General features: G+C 40.5%; 1 protein-coding gene across 2 annotated transcripts in view; it reads left to right on the top strand.

Moving 5' to 3' along the window:
* The window catches only part of SPMIP2 (sperm microtubule inner protein 2), a 66,641-nt gene that overhangs the window by 19,594 nt on the left and 28,810 nt on the right, over window positions 1-18,237 (top strand). For both annotated transcript variants that reach the window (XM_073341499.2, XM_073341500.1), the window contains exon 3: window positions 4,818-4,876. In XM_073341499.2, coding sequence (XP_073197600.1) covers window positions 4,818-4,876 — 59 coding nt within the window. The remainder of the gene's footprint in view (window positions 1-4,817; window positions 4,877-18,237) is intronic.

The following is an 18,237-nucleotide window of genomic DNA, read 5'->3' as shown; positions in this document are numbered from 1 at the left end:
CTAGAATTCAGAGTGGGGAAGGACCTTAACAAACATATTTTCAGATCTGTTGTACAAAGTGGTGATGTCTGACTCACAACATTTCTGCCAGTGTTAGCACCCTAACATTTCTGAAAATACAAACACATTGTGTTCTGAACAATTGTTGACATTGTATGTAAGAGTCTCCGAACCCATATTCCTGTTGCCATCCCTGCATCAGATAAATGCGCTCACTATATAGGAAAAAGATATATTACTTCTAAATGACCATATTGCTATTTCAAGTTGCTGCTGATCCTTTAGGGCGAAGTCTACTGCCAAATTCTGGTCTCAGTTATACCAGGTTAAATTTGCAATAGCTTTATTATTGTGGATTTACTTCAATGCAACTGAGTGTTGAGTTCAGCCCTAAAATTTCATCTTCTTGGCCATGAAGTATTTTAGTTCATTTTGCTTTACAAACCTCATGAACTAGGGGGTCACATACTTTGAAGCCTATGTAGGCTGAGTTCATTGCACCCACCATGAGTTCCTTGCATTCCACCTCACAAGCTCCCTGTGTGCTACCTACCCATCCCCCTCTATTTCAGGGACTCCCTGCAATTTCCTGCAATATCCCCCATGCTAGACATTCTGCATGACCCCTTTTCTCTCTCCTTCCATATCTGGTTTCCCCATTTTTAAAGTTTGGCTCCCAGCAGGAATAGAGGGGAAGAAACAGAAAGAACTTGACCATTCTCCAGTTTGATGGTTGGTGATATTTGTGGATATTGAGCCTTATTTTCTTTTCATGTACACCTATGTAAACACAATTGACTTCAGTGGAGTTACTTCTGGATTACCTGATGTAAGTGAGATAGCTATTTCCTTTGTTTGCATTACTATTCAGAATGACTCTGCTTTGCCATCTGTCTTTTTTTAATTTTATTCTGGTTTATTTTGTTTTCTATGAATTCCTGTTGCCATAGCAACTAGGCCTATAAAATAAACAAATAAATAACTATAAACTTAAAAACAAGTTTGATAAGTAGGGACCTACCAAATTCACAGCCTTGAAAAATGTATCACGGATCGTGAAATCTGGTTTTTGGTGTGCTTTTATCCTATACTATACAGATTTCATGGGGGGAGACCAGCGTTTCTCACATTGGGGGTTCTGACCCAAAAAGGAGTTGCAGGGGGGTCACAGGGTCATTTTAGGAGGGTCGCGGGATTGCTACCCTTACTTCTGCGCTGCCTTCAGAGCTGGGTGGCCAAGAGTGACAGCTGCTGACTAAGGGCCCAGCTCTGCAGGCAGCAGCAAAGAAGTAAGGTTGGCAGTAGCATACCCTGCCATCCTTACTTCTCCAGTGCTGCTGTTGATGGCTCTGCCTTCAGAGATGGGCTTCTGACCAGCAGCCACCGCTCTCCAGCTGCCCAGCTCTGAAGACAGCGCTGACGCCAGCAGCAGCACAGAAATCATGGTAGCAGTACTACAGCCCCCTCTACAATAACCTTGCGGCCCTGCACAACTCCTTTGGGTCAGGACCCCTACAATTACAACACTGTGAAATTTCAGATTTAAATAGCTAAAACCATGAAATTTACGAGTTTTTAAATCCTATGACCGTGAAATTGACCAAAATGGACCATGAATTTGGTAGGGCCCTATTGATAAGTTAGCAGCAAGTAATGGCAACCTAATTGCCCCTTGCATTACTATCATCAGTGTCTTACTAGACCAACTGTTAATACAAAATAACCAAAACCGAACAAAAATAAGAACTCATACAAACCATTTTTAAAGGGCTTTGTGTCAGACCCTGAAGCTTGACAAACTCTGGTTCTGGCAGAGCTCCGAGGGGAGCAAATTCCATCAGTGGAGGCCCCTCACTGGAGAAAAGCTACCAGTGGCAATCAACCCTTGCAAGATCCCACCCATGGGCTAACAATACCTTTTTTATAGACATTACTTGTGTGCCCGTCACTATGGTGTCTAGGCACCAAATACTTATAGTCACTTGTACCAAAAGCTGCTTATCTAAGTAAGACACAAATCACATGCCTTAACCTGGTCTAAGCACACCCAAACCCCAATAAAGGAAAAACCAGCAATCTAGGGCCATAGATTATAAACCCTTCAGGAAAAGGATTATCTTTTCTGTTTACACATTACCCATCACAATGGGGCCCTGTCCCAACTGGGGCTTTTGGGTGGTACCATAATATTAATATTTGCTGCTACTGCTCCCCCAACACTAGGTCTGTAGAATTAACTGTTCATGTCTTCCAGGAGAGACCATAAAAAGAGCCTGTCTCTCTCCAGGTCTCTTCCCCCAAATTTTAGCAAGGATACTGTTTATATACTGACCATATTTTCCATGGTGCCTTACAAAAGAGGAATAATTATGGCTATCACAAGGAATTACATTTCCCAGCCAGCCCTGCTCTTCTGCTGTTTTGAGAAACACTAGTGAGGACAACCAAGAGCTAGCCTGATCCCTTGCTGGTGTGAGGAGTTCCAGTCCTTTCTGTTCACTGAACCCTGGTGATGGGCCATAAAGCCAGGGTCTGCAGGAAGGCTGTTGTTTATAAACCCCAGACTGCTTCCCCAAGACTACAGTCCATTCCTTGTTGCTGTGTCCCCTGTCTCAAAGACATTTTTATAGGAAAACTGGGATGGGATGTGCCGGCTCAGGGAGCTTCCTTATAAAACTTTGAGGACCTGTGTGCCCTATGTTTGCATTTAGTGGCTCCTGAACAAGCCAGCAATGAGGGTGGCGTGGAGAGCAGGCTGGACAGTGGATGCTGGATCTGCAGTTACATGAATCCAGTGGTCCTAACAAGTGGCATATGTGGGGGCTGGTGGATGGATGAGGGGGGGAGGAGGGAAGCAGGAAGGAAACTATAGCTGCTATGCTGAGCCATAGCCTGGAGTAACTGGCTGCACCACACAAGGATTTTGTTGTGGTTTTTGCTTTTCATCCCCTCACACTTCACTTATAGCCTGAATACTTGGGCTTTATGGAGCCAATTCAGCAGGGTACATAAATGCATGGGCCTAACTTTAAGCATGGATTTCCGTGCAACTCCTCTCATGCATAATGGGCTCATATACATTGCTGTCTCAGAGCCTCTGGTTACATCCACAGTTCAATAAAAGACTTGTGGCATGGCCACAGCTGGCCTGGGCCGCCTCAGAGTTAGGGCTGTTGGGCTAAATATTGCAGTGAGGACATTTAGGCTCAGGCTGGATCCCGGGGCTCAGAAACCCTGTGCGGGGGGAGGTTCTCAGAGCCCATGATCCAGGCCAAATGTTTACACTGCAGTTTTTAGCCCTGCAGCTCGAGTCCTGTGGGCCCACATTGATGACTTGGGCTCTGAGACTCAGTGCAGCAGGTTTTTTATTGCAGTGCAGACGTACTCTCTGTGAGGGAAATACAATTTGCCCTTAAAGCTGTCATTCCTATATCTGCAGATTTACTAATACAGCACAGCATGGGTTCACCTTTAGAAGATGTTTTCTTTGCAGCCATAAGGGATAGAAATGTAACTTTTATTTTTTTAATCATAAGCTTAAATTCTGCAGAAGCAGAGAGGGGCCACAAGGTAAGTGCTGGTTTTTCATTACAACTCCTGAGAGAAACGGAGACAGAAGTGAGGCTGGGGAGAGGGAATAGGACAGGAAAGGCAACAGCAAGAGAGGAGGCAAGCTGCAGGGTGTGAGCTGGTAAAAACATGAAATGAAAACAAGGTACATTTTGAATTATGGGACTATAGTTCCATCACTACTTAATGATGGTGGATTAAACAAAGAACCTTCTCAAAACAAAATAACATGGACAGCAGACTAGAGCAAGGAAGTAATTATGTGGCAAACTGGTTGCTGCTTTAGCAATGACTGGCATTTTCAGTGTTGGACTGCATAACTCCTGTAACTGTTGGCAAAGACGAATATGACTTAGAAAAGCTAAAGAGAACAATGAAGACATCATATGATGCTTGAATTTCATAGAAATAACTGAAGTTTTGATTCAGAGATTTGTAGCAGAATTGTTTGCAATGCACCAAGTTCTGCCCTTCGATAAGCAGCATTACAGGAATTCAAATGAGAAACGCTTAGATTGGCTTTCCTATTTTAATTTCTACCCTCAGATTTGTTAATAGACATGGTGCATCTAAGGTCCAACTGGAGAGAGATGGGGAGAAGCAAAAATGGGTAAGAGTAGAGTGGGGAAAATAGGATGTGGTATTCAAGGTAAGCGTGTTGCTGAAAAATGCACACCGTGTGCTCTATTGTTGCTTCCCCCATCAAGATACGTGTACAAGTAGCGTGTGAGACTATCTTGCTGAGCCAATTTAAGTTTAAAAAATATTACTTCCTGTAGACCAGCGGTTTCCTTTTGCCCTGAATTTCTCCTTGACTTCCACATACTGCCATCTGCTGCCCTGCCCCCTTTTTGCCCACATGCTCTCTGATTTGTAGCCTGTTGTGAACTTTTTTGATCTTTTCAATTTTACCATCCCCATACAGGACCCTTAGATGTACCAGACATTGCTTAACTCTTAAATTCCTTGTTCCATTGCCTGAGACATTGTAGAAATATAGCCGTACAATTTCAGTTTTATTGTCTTTCTAAATTCTTCCTCTCTAAATTTTAAGGGGGTCAGAATGCTGCACTCAGGTTGCTTTCACATTTCAAGATGTAGAACCATAGCACCCTTCTTTGGCTTTCAAATCTGTTCATGGACTCTCTCCCCACTCCCACTCTGATTGGAGAGGGGCAGACAAATATAATATCAATTCTCCTTGTCAACATGCTGCCAAAACAACATGCTTTGTTTCTCTTTGACAGACTGGAGAATTCCGTCAGGCTGCTGAAGATGAGATAACTCATCGATACCAGAATCCATGGTAACTATTTATTCATTATTCTAGAAAATCTCCCCTGGTGACTAGCCCACTGTTGCAGAGATTCTTAGATTACCCTGATCTGTGAGAAGACCTGGGACAGGCAGAACAGTGGCACGCTTAACCTTGTAGCAGAATGTACTGGCCAATTACATCTATTGTTACCAAAAAGATTCCATGAGTATCTACTGCTGCAGGAAACCCTTCTTCAGCAATGGAGCTGTAGTGACAGTGGCTAAGAGGCATGGTTTATAGTTAACCATTTAATTGATATGTTATTATAAATGAATAGCATTATTACGTAAATAGAACCAAAATAAATGTTAGAATTTAGGGAGAACTCATAGAATCATAGAATATCAGGGTTGGAAGGGACTCCAGAAGGTCATCTAGTCCAACCCCCTGCTCGAAGCAGGACCAATTCCCAGTTAAATCATCCCAGCCAGGGCTTTGTCAAGCCTGACCTTAAAAACCTCTAAGGAAGGAGATTCTACCACCTCCCTAGGTAACGCATTCCAGTGTTTCACCACCCTCTTAGTGAAAAAGTTTTTCCTAATATCCAATCTAAACCTCCCCCACTGCAACTTGAGACCATTACTCCTCGTTCTGTCATCTGCTACCATTGAGAACAGTCTAGAGCCATCCTCTTTGGCACCCCCTTTCAGGTAGTTGAAAGCAGCTATCAAATCCCCCCTCATTCTTCTCTTCTGCAGGCTAAACAATCCCAGCTCCCTCAGCCTCTCCTCATAACTCATGTGTTCCAGTCCCCTAATCATTTTTGTTGCCCTTCGCTGGACTCTCTCCAATTTATCCACATCCTTCTTGAAGTGTGGGGCCCAAAACTGGACACAGTACTCCAGATGAGGCCTCACCAATGTCGAATAGGACTTTGGGACTCATAAATGCCACTGTCAAGAGAAAATCCTATTTTTCAGGTTACCTACTACTTTTCAGACCGTCCCTAATTTTACCTTGGCTTATAGGGTCTGTCACATTGATTGGTACACCATGAGCCAAGTCCGTGCCTTCTAAGCATTTCTTATTATTATTAATGATAATTTTAGGTAAAGTATGAAGGGGAGAAAGAGATTGAGGAGATCTGTAGAGTTCTTTCCCAAGAATAACCTTGCAGAGACTCCCAGCATCATAAAACTAGTCCTATTAGAATGAGGGCTAGGTTATCCCATTATGATCTATTCTGAAAAAGTGGCAGTGTCTAGTTATGTTGCCCTGAGAGCAGCTTATGAATCAGACTATGACTCGGAGTTGCAATCTGTCTCCAAGTTTGCTTGCCTGCTCCAGGGAGGAACTAAACTGCACCGTACCTAACCCTGGCACAGTGCTTTCTGCACCGATACAGCACTGGCATGCGAGGGGCAAACCAAGGTTCTCCTCTACTCTCTGTCCCATTTTTTCCTCTCCTCTCCCACCACCTATGTATGCCTATGGTATAGGAAGGACAAGTAACAGAGTCAGGAAGTGCCTTAGTTACTCTTACTCCCTTTTGTGGCCACAGACAGTTGATCATCTACTAGCCCTGAGTGACTACAGTTTCTTATGTTGTCCTATAAATCATAGGTACAAAGCCATATCTGGAATTGCTTATTTGGGTTAATACATTGGAATTCTGTTGAGGTTGCTTTATTCTGGTGACAGGTTATAAAATAAACAGCTTCTTCATTACATTTTCCAAATGCTGGGAGCTAATGAAACATTCAGAGTTCAGTGTAGGAGGACAGCCAAAGCAGTATCTTTCAAGAAGACTTAGAGTGCTTGTCCATCTTTTAATGCATTCATAAAACATTCATATTATCAAGATTTTTGAAAGCAATCCTTGTGTACAATGATTGTATAGGGATTAATACGTGGCTTGCTATAAAGGACATACTGTATTTACTTTTACCAGAGAAAGGTGGATGGGAAGGCAAAGTGACCTGAGTTTAAACACAATTAAATGTGTGCAATCAGCTAATGGAATGTCTCACAAAAGGATGCACTATTAGATAATTAAGTTATTTTATCTAGTATGCTGCAGGTCTTTAAAGCATGAACAAATTTTATCGGAACTGCATAAAATATTCAGAGATATAATTGTTACAATTGGATCTTTTGCATATAGCTTCACTGCTGACCCTGTAATACCACTGACTCCCTAGTCTTATAATCAATACAAGGTTAATGCAGGCATTTCTAAGTGGAAAAAAAAACCCAGTGAAATTCATCAGTGCAAGGACAATACTTTGATTATCTCTAGTTATTTCAAACCCAAAGTGTTCTCTGAGATCTCTTGCAGTATCCATTTTATATTTAGGATAGTTGGTTAGAAAAGGGTCAGACCCGTTCACTGGTGTCTTCCAGTTCCACTTTTCTGGCAAAACTATTAGAAATGTAAACTAGAATGATCAACTTTCATCCTTGACAATACTGATATCACAGTATTATTCAGGGTAATATCTGTGTGACTTTTATATAGTTTTCCAATAGCATGATGCAAATTCCATTCATAGCAAGTGTAGTCCACTATCTATCATTGCTATAGCCATTTTTGTCTCTCCTTTGCTGACTCTTCCTGAATTACACTACTCAATACAAGATCATATCAGAAATTCTTTCTGAAAGAGTAAATTATTTGGAAGAGAATGTGAAGTCTCCAATCATAAGAAGCAGACCCAAAATCCTGACTCATCCAAGCAGGAAGTAGAAGAAATGACAACAGGAAGGCTGCATTTCAGTTGGAGAAAAGTGACTGAGTTGCAGATTTCTGATTCAAATTTGGATTCATATCTGAAGTTTCTCAAGGGTTTAAAGGGTGATCAGCTCTGATGTCTTGGTTCCAGCCCATGAAGGGAAGTAGATTATATATGTATATTGCAATATCTGGAATAGATTATACATGAATATCATAAGGAACTCACTAGCTCATTACTCAGCGTCTTCCCTGAAATCTAAATAAGATGGAGGGGGAAGGATGTAGCCAAAGGAGAATTCTGTATTGTCTAGCCTAACATTTAAACAGTAGCAGTCTCACTAATGTAGCATACAGGAAAGGGTAGTAACCCTTAAGATTCTTAGGGGGATCTAAGTTGTGAGTAGAGTAAGTTGTGGAAAAATAATTCCACCGACATCTTTAAAGAGAACAATTTCCCTCCCCCTTACCCCTGTTTTGTCCAATTTCTTTGGAAAATGTCAACTTTTCATCCAAAAAAACCTGTTTCATCAAAAACAATTTTGATAAAATATTTTGACCTGACCTGCTTGGGAGAGAAAGTCAGAGGTTTATGTGAATAGAAGCAGCTGGCCAGAGACAGCAACCTGGCAGCAGGTTGCAGAGGGAAAGCTGCATGGCAGACAGCCTGACTGCTGCGACTGAAAAACCAAGAGCTGTGCATAGACACACCCTGTTGTTGGCAGAGCGCCTGCAATAGCAGCAGCAGGAAGAGGATACAGCTTAGCAAGCAGAAGGCATAGGACATGTGGATGGCATATGGACATGAGGAGCCACGTCAAGATCTGAACCCTGGCTGAGCACTCTTTTCCAGATCCAGAAAAGCATGTAAGAACACACTTAACTTTAAGCATGTGAGTAAACTAGGGCTGTCAAATGGTTTAAAACTGTGATTAATCACGATTAAATTTTTTTATTGCGCTGTTAATAATGGAATACCAATTTAAATTTATTATACATATTTTTGGATGTTTTTCTACATTTTCAAATATTTTTATTTCAATTACAACAGAATACAAAATGAGCACTCTACACTTTGTATTTTTTATTATAAATATTTGCACCATAAAAAAGAAACAAAAGATAGTTCAATCTACAAGTCAAAGCATGAAGGGGCATACGAATGTTTAGCATATCTGGCACATAAATACCTTGTAATGCCAGCTACAACAGTGACACGCGAACACCTGTTCTCACTTTCAGGTGATATCGTAAATAAGAAGTGGGCAACATTATCTCCTGTAAATGTAAATAAACTTGTTTGTCTTCGCGATTGACTGAACAAGAAGTAGGACTGAGTGGACTTGTAGGCTCTAAAGTTTTACATTGTTTTGGTTTTGAGTACAGTTATGTAAAAAATAATAATTCTACATTTGTAAATGAACTTTCACAATAAAGAGATTGCACTATAGTACTTATAGGAGGTGAATTGAAAAATACTATTTTTTACAGTGCAAATATTTGTAATAAAAATAATATAAAGTGAGCACTGTAGACTTTGTATTCTGTATTGTTTAAATCAATATATTGGAAAATGTAGTAAAACATCCAAAATATTTATAATACATTTAAATTGGTATTATTAACTGTGATTAATCATTAATTTAATAGTTAATTTGCTTTGAGTTAATTATGTGAATTAACTGTGATTAATTGATAGCTCTAGAGTAAATCCATTTTTCCCACTACTCTTGTGTTTAAATTTAAGCACATGCTTTTCTAATTATGTCTGGAGTGCTCAGCTCTTTGCACAATCAATCCATGTATGAGTAAAGTATTTCTAAATGCATTTCTAACTATATTAGTACCTTGAATGTTTTGAGAAGGCATAGATACTATTGCTATGGAAACTGTCTCTATATCTGTAAGAAGAGGAACTCCTTTTAGCTTGAAAGCTTGTCTCTTCCATCAATAGAAGTTGGTCCAATGAAAGATGTTACCTCACCAACCTTCTCTCTCTCTTATATTCTGGGTCCAACACTGCAAACATCTGTATCTGTACGTCAGTCTTGGTTTGTGTGATTCGTAGAAGCTGTGTCTACCCTAAAATATCTTGCTGTGTTTGACGTGTCAAATTCCGCTCCACATCACCCTATCAGCCTTTGTTCTCTTGCTTATGTGAAGGGTACAGAATCCAATACTCCTTAATAGAGAGTAACATTGACTCCTAATAAACCTGAACATTCTTTACTACAGTGGGCACTGACCCCGTTGATATCGGAGGAATAGTTTCAACATCAACAAGGGTGAGGTGATTTAGGGTGAAGTGTGCCGTACTTGACACCCATATGGTTGGATGTTTCTAGCGCTGGCACAGCTAGACAAGAGCTGTCATTGTTCAGTTTGCATGGAAATGATAGAAAGAAAGAAACTGATGCTTTCAGAGGAAGTGAAAGTGTTAACATTTGCCTCTGTTTGGTGGCCAGTGAAGATGTTTCTGCAGGAGTATAGAATGATGAGGCACACAGAAGACAAGGAGGAAGTGTTTCAAAAGTTGTAGGAAGTGCACTTGCTCAGCATACTGGGTATGGTACCCGTGAAGTTAGAAATACTCTTCACCCTGGCAAAAAGAAAAGCAGAACACTTCTGTTCTATTCTTGCCTTCAATTTTTTCTTTTATGGTTACAAGTCACTTTTTCCCTTGTGGAAATGTGATTTGCATAAAATGGAAAATTTCCCCTTGTCATATATTCATGATTTTGCTGTATGGTAGATTTCATTTGTTTCATTACATAAAGCCCCCCCCACACACACACACCTTTATTTTCCTTGGGGTGCAGGAGACTTGGCAAAAATGGTGAAATTTATTTGTGGACAAATTCACATCTCTCCCCCCCCCCCCTTATCAATCAGAAAAAACAGCATTTGCTAGTAGAAATGGTACATCTTTGTCCTATATATTCATGTAAATCTGTTTCAATATGTGAATACTTACAAAAGTGTCACAAAGCCCTGTATCTCTTAGCACTGCATGGACACGCCTAATCAGACTGACTTGATCACCAATTACTATAGTCTTCTATTGGATTCTTTGAATCGAAACTTCAACATTACTGTGTATTATTTCTTAAGATATCTAAAAATGTGAACAATATGTAAACCTTTCATTTTACCATGAATTTCCAGAGAGTTAATTTTTGTTCTGGAGAAGGCGGCAAATTTCTTATATGCTTCTCAGATTTATGTCACTTGTAAAAGTTCAGCTCCTGATCTTGTTTACACTGATGTAAATTCAGAGTAACTTTATTGAATTAAGTGGCTTTCCTCTGAAGTTTCAGTTATATAAATGAGATCACAGTCTGGTCTTGCTTTCATTCCACCAAAACTAAATATTATAAGTGTAAGATCATATACACGTATAGGCTTCCAGACTTTTGGAAACTTAAGATGAAGCAAAAAGTAAAAGTAGGAGGGTGTTGTTAGAAGCCTGAAAGGAATTGAGCTGCAGCACACACAGAAAATCCCACAAGTTCAATCTTCATTATGGATGTGGTGACATACTCTTTGCTCTCTTGAAATGAGTATATTCCATAAAGGACTGAAACATGAACCAGTAGTTAAACTAGCACAGATGTTGCTGGCAATATTTGAAAGATATTTACTTCATATTATTAGTGATCAACTTTGTGATTTTGTAAGGGGAGTCCTCCTCATAATTTCCCACAAGACATAATATTTGCCTACTTGGAAAGAGCAAATGACTACATTGTAAGCAAGTTTTGTAACTTAAATATTTCAGACCGACATTGTAATTACTTGGCCCAGGTAGGCCTCTTCTCATGCCTTAGACCCTTCCCCCCCCCCAATCCTTGAAGCCTTAGCTTTTCAGCCTTTCACAGCGAATGCCACTGGCCGGGAGTTTCAGGGATGATCTCGCCCTGCTTTCCTTCTGTAGTTTCTAGAGCTCAGCTTGCCATATTGCTTCCTTTAAATTACTTTAGAGACCTTCTCCTTGCAACCTGAAGAAGTGGGAGTGGTATGACCACCAGACTCTCAAGGTAACAGACATGGGGATTTCCTACACACAGACATGCACTGGTTTAATTAAACTGGGTCAGTTACTTTGATGCAAACCTCTGTGTGGACACACTTACAGTGGTTTAAAAAGTGGTTTAGCTTGCTCGTGTAAAGCTAGGGTTAAACTGAGGTAAGAGAGTCTATACTCAAAGAAGCATTAATTAAACTAGCTTGCTTTAGAAATCACTTTGGTTAAGCTGATATAACTTTGTATATGGACCAGGCCTTCATGGGTGAAGGAGGGTGTTAGCAGCTGTAGCCTGCTTCTCTCTCTCCTGAGCCTCCTCCACCTTTTCAGAATGAAAAAATAGGGTATTCCCTTATTACAGTAAAAGCCAGGCATAAGGGAAAGAAGTTTCTCCATGTCCTCTTTGCAGTCTTCACTCTCTATACTATATTTCTACTCCATAAAATTAATTCCAGTTGCTCTTTATTTATTAATTTCCCTATTCTAAGTTTCACCATAAGTCTTACTCCCCTCTGTAACAGTAACCCTTGGACTCAGTGGCTATTGATCCCTGTCAGGTGACAGAGATCTGACCTCTTGGAACAATGGCTCATTTTGTATGACTGAGGTCAAGAAATAAAGCATCCAACAGTCCTGTTTCACACCCCTCACATCGTTGCCCTTTTCTTTGCTTTCTAGACTTTGGTCTGCTCTGTCCTTCCCCTCCCATCTTCTCCTTCCTCACTTTACCTTCTGCTAGTTTTTCCTCCCATCTTTTCTCCCCCTGCTCTTCAGTCTGTACCCTCTTTTCTCCTCTGTCATGTTTTGCCTTCCCATCTCAGATGTCCTGCTAGTAGGGCCATGAGTGGGCTAGGGCTAGCCTGAAGAGCAGGCACTGAAGTCTTCACACCACCTCTCAGCTATTCATAGGTTTATCGGGGACTCAAGGCACTTTTGGGCCCTGATGCACAACTGAGATGGTTGGCAATGGAGAGGAGTTGTTGTAGGGAGAGTTGCCTCATTGTAGTGTTCAAGTGTCCAGGGAAAGCGGGGCTTAGAGAGGAAGACTGGCTTGTTCCCCCCCCCCCCCTTTCCCATTTAAGGATGAAAATAGGCCAGGAACAGCATCTGAGCTGGGCTGCAGGTTACTAGTGCTCCAGCAAGTGTACAAGCCTTTCTAGGAACGCTATTATCTCAGCCACTCAAGTGCTGAAGGGGTTGAATTCTATGCCTTTCTTGCAAGAGATTTTTCTAGTACCAGGCCCACACTATACTTAAAGTGCTTCTGTTACACTGTTGTCAGATTTTAATTCTCTTGGCAAAGGGCATAGAGAAACTGATTCTGCTCTTACCCTTGTGAAATTCTGTCAAGGTCAGTGGAGTTACTGCAAATTTACATTAGCACAAATGTCAGAATGAAGCCCATCAATGCTTAAATATTGATATTTTATTTAGCATGTTACATAATTACACATGCTGTGCTGTAATCAATAGAGTAGTCAGAAAAAAAAGCAGAGGCTTGATTTATACACACGTTGAATCTTATGTTTTATCCTTCCTCTGTACTAAGTGTTGTCCATACAACCTTCTCCAGCGCAACATGTTTTATTCATATGTATCTCTACAGCAAGGGTCAGATGATAAAATGTCATCTTTACAGACTGAGAGCTCAAAAATCTCTAACTTGCTGAAATAGGCCGATAACACTCCACTTTCTCTTTCATCAGGATTTTCTACATCAGACATTCTGTAGAGCGTGCCTGTCTCTTGTCATGCTGCATGCGGCAGATTGGCTGTGTAACTGTCAGAACAGGGCCAACTCTCTCTGCCAGCAGAGTCCACTGAGACTGGAAAACATGACAGTAAGAAGGCAACCACAGAATGATGTTTTTACTAACAAAATTGGAAATTAATATTTCTCTTTTCTATAGCACTCTCCATGAGAAGATCTGTAAGTGCTTTACACATATTAAGCTTCAGTCCCACTTGCATGGATGTCATCCTTATTTTAAATTAATTGTCCATGGCCACACAGAAAGGCTATAGCAAAGCAAGAAATAGATCACAGCTCCTGATCACCAGTTGATTATTTTTAACCAAAAAGATTTCTCTTCCTCATGGCCTCTAAATTAAATGCTAAACATTAGTGTAAGAAATAGTTAATTGTGACTCCAACACACAATTACCAGATTGTAGCTGGCCCTTGCATTAGTGTGCCAACATCCTCTATCCCCTTGCAACTGCTCCCTTATTCAGAGGCCAGTCACTCTTGCAGCTCTTGCTAGCCCTCCTTTCAGTACACACCACTGCAGAGAGGATAGGGCAGAGGCAGAGCCCCCTTTACACCAGCTGACTGAGCTGGCCAGTAATAGGGGTGTGAACATTGGATCCTCCTGAAAGGGTGCAGGAAGTGAGCTTCCTCAGCATGCTAAATAGCTCATGGAGTCATTGTGTCTCCCCAAATCGCCATGCTTCCTGGACCTCTCACTGTGGGAGAGCAGCTCTGCACCACCTCTCATGCAGGACTGTGCTTTAATGGCACAGTCCAGCCCAAACTATTCTAAGCCACAAGCTGTCAACTATAGCCAGAATTGGAAAGTAAAAAAAGATTTAAAAATGTGTTCCCCCTCCCCAGCAAACAAGGAGCTTGGCGACAACAGTAATGTATATCATACAATGTTTGCAAGTGCACAGTTCCTTTAACCTCTCTGTGACTCAGTTGCCCTTAGGGTCATCTTGGAAGAACAGGGATGATACTCAAACCAGCTATGCCCACATCCCCAGCATAGTTGGATGTTTCAATATTATTTCACTACTGTTAACTTCAGCAGATATTAGGCATCAGAGTTAACACCTACTTGAGGATGAATGGGGTTAATTTGCAGCTCTGCGTTACTGTGCCTGCATACACTCCATGTAATTCTCAGTGGCATTTGTTTCTACCTTTAGCTGACAGTAGTGCATTGGTTCACATTTGGAAGATTTCCTTTTTCAACTATGAGGCCTAAACTAGTTTTAAAAACATGAATGGAAAAGGAGGATTTTTTTGTGTCCATTACTGATCCTCTCAACTACCTAAAACTGAGTTTTTTCCCCTCCTTATGTTTTCCCTTCATTTTAGAAATATGAGGAATTACAATTGCTGACTTCCTACAGACTGGGTAAAAATAAGGCCCTCAAAATAGGCAGAATCCCGAGCTGCAGCTTAGCCCTCTTTTCAAGGAAAGGTGTTAGGAAAAAACTTCTTTGTGAAAGAGCTAACTGCCTGTTAGGAATTTGAGTTGAACAGATTTGTAATACCGAAACAAAAAGTTTAAATAATCTGACTTAACATCCCTTTCCTTTCCAATTGAGAATTGTGAATTCAGTGTTGCAACTTAGTAACATCACAAGAGAGAAACCTAACACATTATTCCAGAGAAGCCTGTAGCAAAAATAGGGCTGTTTAGACTGGATAGTTCTAATACATTTTTTTTAATTATATATAAAAACTTTCAAAAGCCTTAGAGGCCATAAGAATTTTTTTTAAGGTGACTCCAAAACAAAGTTAAAATTGTAGTTTCTTTCATGAAAAATGGCTCTAAAAATGGGATTATGGGATCCCACATTAATGGCCTTTAATTTCCAAATCAAGTGTGCTCAGTTTTTAAGTGAAAAGATGATTTTTCTAATTGCCAGTAATAAACATTGTGCAATTAAATTCAGTCTTCATTAACACTTGTGCATATGCAGGGTCATCAACAGGATTGCACAGGGATAGGTGATACTCAAAATTGTTTGCTAACACATGTGAAGGAATAGAAACCAGCTCCTTCCATATTAGCTGTGTTGACTCTGCAGGGCTAGCTGGTGTAAAAAAACCAAACCAAAACAAAAAAAATTATCGTTAAAATTTATATTAAATCACTGAAGCAAGCAGACACTACAGAGTACATATGAGTAAATCTGTTGACTAGGAAGATGCCAATTTAACAATAGAATTATGCCTTCAGTTCTGCAGAAACTGATTGGGTCACCAGAAAATGCCAGTACTTTCTACCAAAAACAGACAAACCATTGGCTTTATCTAATCCCTAGCTGGCCTGTTTGTTAAACAGATTAATATTATTTAACTACCTTCACAGGGAGTTTTTGACGTTCAATTAATATTGGCAAATGCTTTGACATACCCTGCTGCAAATGAAAAATATGGTACTGTATATAAAAAAATCTTACTAAAATGATAAACAGTCACTCATAACAAGTTTTTAAGTCCCATGAAAATGGGAAATATATTATTCATATACTTCTAAAAATAAAATACCTAATTCTCTTGAGAAAAAAATCACCTAGTCTCTTGTTCAGTAGGAAAGTGTTTTTCCCTCTACTTTTGGTAGCTCACATGCTCCTGTACACCATTTTGCAGTGTTCAGATTCTTCCAACATACTTCCATTTCTTGAATATCTTAGGTTTCCCATCCACATTCCTATTGTTCTATTCCCAGAAAGAATTTAAGGGGCATCTCGATAGCATATATATGAGATTTGCGTTCTCGTCTCCGCATTTCCAACATGTCATTTTTTGTCACTTCTGCCTTCATTCTGGACAGTTTCCAACATGTTTCAAAGAATTTCCTGCTGGACTTTCAGCCTTAAATCAGGGCTGGATTTATTGCACAACTTGATCCACAACCTAATATTAAATAGAACAGTTCAAATCTTTGCTCCTTGTCTCTGGTATGCAGTGTTGTTGTAGCCATGTCGGTCCCAGGATATTAGAAACACAAGGTGGATGAGGTAATATCTTTTATTGGACCAACTTGTTGGTGAGAGAGAAACTTTTGAGCTGACACAGAGCTCATAGTTAATGGGAGAAAATAATTTTGTAGATTGAATTTTGTAAATTTTAGTCTTTTCTATGATGTCAAAGCAAAGGGATGGATGCTCATCAGCATGGACTGGATGGGAATGTTACACTACTATAATATTCATTCTTTCCTTCTTTGTCTTAGTAATAGGTGAGATTTATTTAATTTAGAAAGAAAGAATCAATCTTTATTATCGCAGGTAAGGATTCTAAATACTTTCCATTATAAGGCCCTATTTTCAGTTCTTATAAATTTGCCAAACAAACCTTTCAAGTTGATATTTTCAATGCCAGATGTCTGTCTCAAACTGGTTTTTAAGCTTTAGCTAAAATAGTTCTGATGTTTCTCAGACTGACCTTAGGGGAAGAATATTTTTATCCATGTTAAAAAGAATTCTTAACAGTTTTACTGAGAAGCTCTAGCAGCTCCATGCTTTGGAGCAGGGACCTGAAATTTGGCAAGGGGCAGTGATGATTTTCAGGATGTGCTTTGATGTTCCTGTGAAAATATGCCTCAAAAATTTGACCAAGTTATAAACCTTTTGGAAAATACTCACTAGAAACTTGTTACAGTTTGGCAACTAAATGATCTGGAGATTCCATCTGCCGTGAGCATGCTCTATCCCCTCACAGCTCCTACATGCCAACCAGACTGCACATGAGCCATTGGCACAGAACAACTCGCCATACTCCAGCCCAGGGCTGCAGGGACTGAGGTGAACTTTCCCTGCAATTGCTCCTCCTATCTGTTGGGTGCTACTGGGTACTGCAATTCAGAGCAGGGAGACTCTTTCCTGTGTGCTCAATGCTCCCCTGGCTAGAATGCAGAGAGGGCTTCAGAATGGAAAGAACAAGGACGTGAAAGAGACAAGGCAGGGAGCCAGGGGCAGGAGCCCGAGGAAAAGGGAGTGGATAAGCCTTGGGCAAGCACAGAGTTAGGAGTGTAAGTGGAGAGACTGGGCATGAGCAGAGGCGGACAGAAGACAGGGACAGATAGGAACAATGTGTGTGTGTGTGGGGGGGGAGGGAGCCATAAGGATAGGAGCAGGGATGGGACAAGGGCAAGATTTGGGAGAGGGGAAAATGGATAGGAGCCAGGGAGCACAGCACCAGAGGCAGGGACAAGGGGCCAGGGAGAGACTGGGCCGGGGTAGGAGCAAAAGGGTCTGTAATAAGTAGAGTACACTCCCCGCAGAATCTGGAAGTGAACCTCTTATTTCCAAGTCTCACTATTCCTTTGGCATAGTGTGAAGCCCACTGGCAAAGGGTGTGTCTCCACCCCCCTCACTTATGCATGCTTGACTTGGTAACCTTAGTTTTCTTCAAACATAGTGTTGGGATGTAAATTAAATATTTACATTGCATTAGCACCTCAAAGTCACAACCAGGTTGGGCCCCATTATGCTAGGCAGCGTACAACACATAATAAATGGCAGTCCCTAGTCCAAAGTCTAAAAATTCTAACTTGAGAGGATTGGTTTGTGAATATGAATTGTTTATCCATCTAGGGGTGTGTGTGTGTGTTTTAAACACTGGGATTGTCTATACAACGTTGAAAGTAGTAATCACTAGTACTATCTACAATGAAGGCCAATCTTGAAAGAGAATTAGTGCTGTAAATGGCAAAATTTTAAAGTAAAGCTAATTACCATAGCTCTGCTTCTGACATCTATACAAATAATGAGTTTTCAAATGGCATATGACACATCCAGATTGGTTCAGTAGGAAAACAGGTTTTGTTTTTTTGGATAAGGATAACCAGATGGACAAGGATTGTATAAGTATTGGCAAAGTTAATGCTGTTGAAAGGGTGACAAAATGTGTTAAGT

Source organism: Lepidochelys kempii, chromosome 4 (assembly GCF_965140285.1).
Source record: "Lepidochelys kempii isolate rLepKem1 chromosome 4, rLepKem1.hap1, whole genome shotgun sequence".
NCBI lineage: Eukaryota > Metazoa > Chordata > Testudines > Cheloniidae > Lepidochelys > Lepidochelys kempii.
Note: the sequence above shows the minus strand (reverse complement) of the source record. Positions and strands in the feature narration are given on the sequence as shown.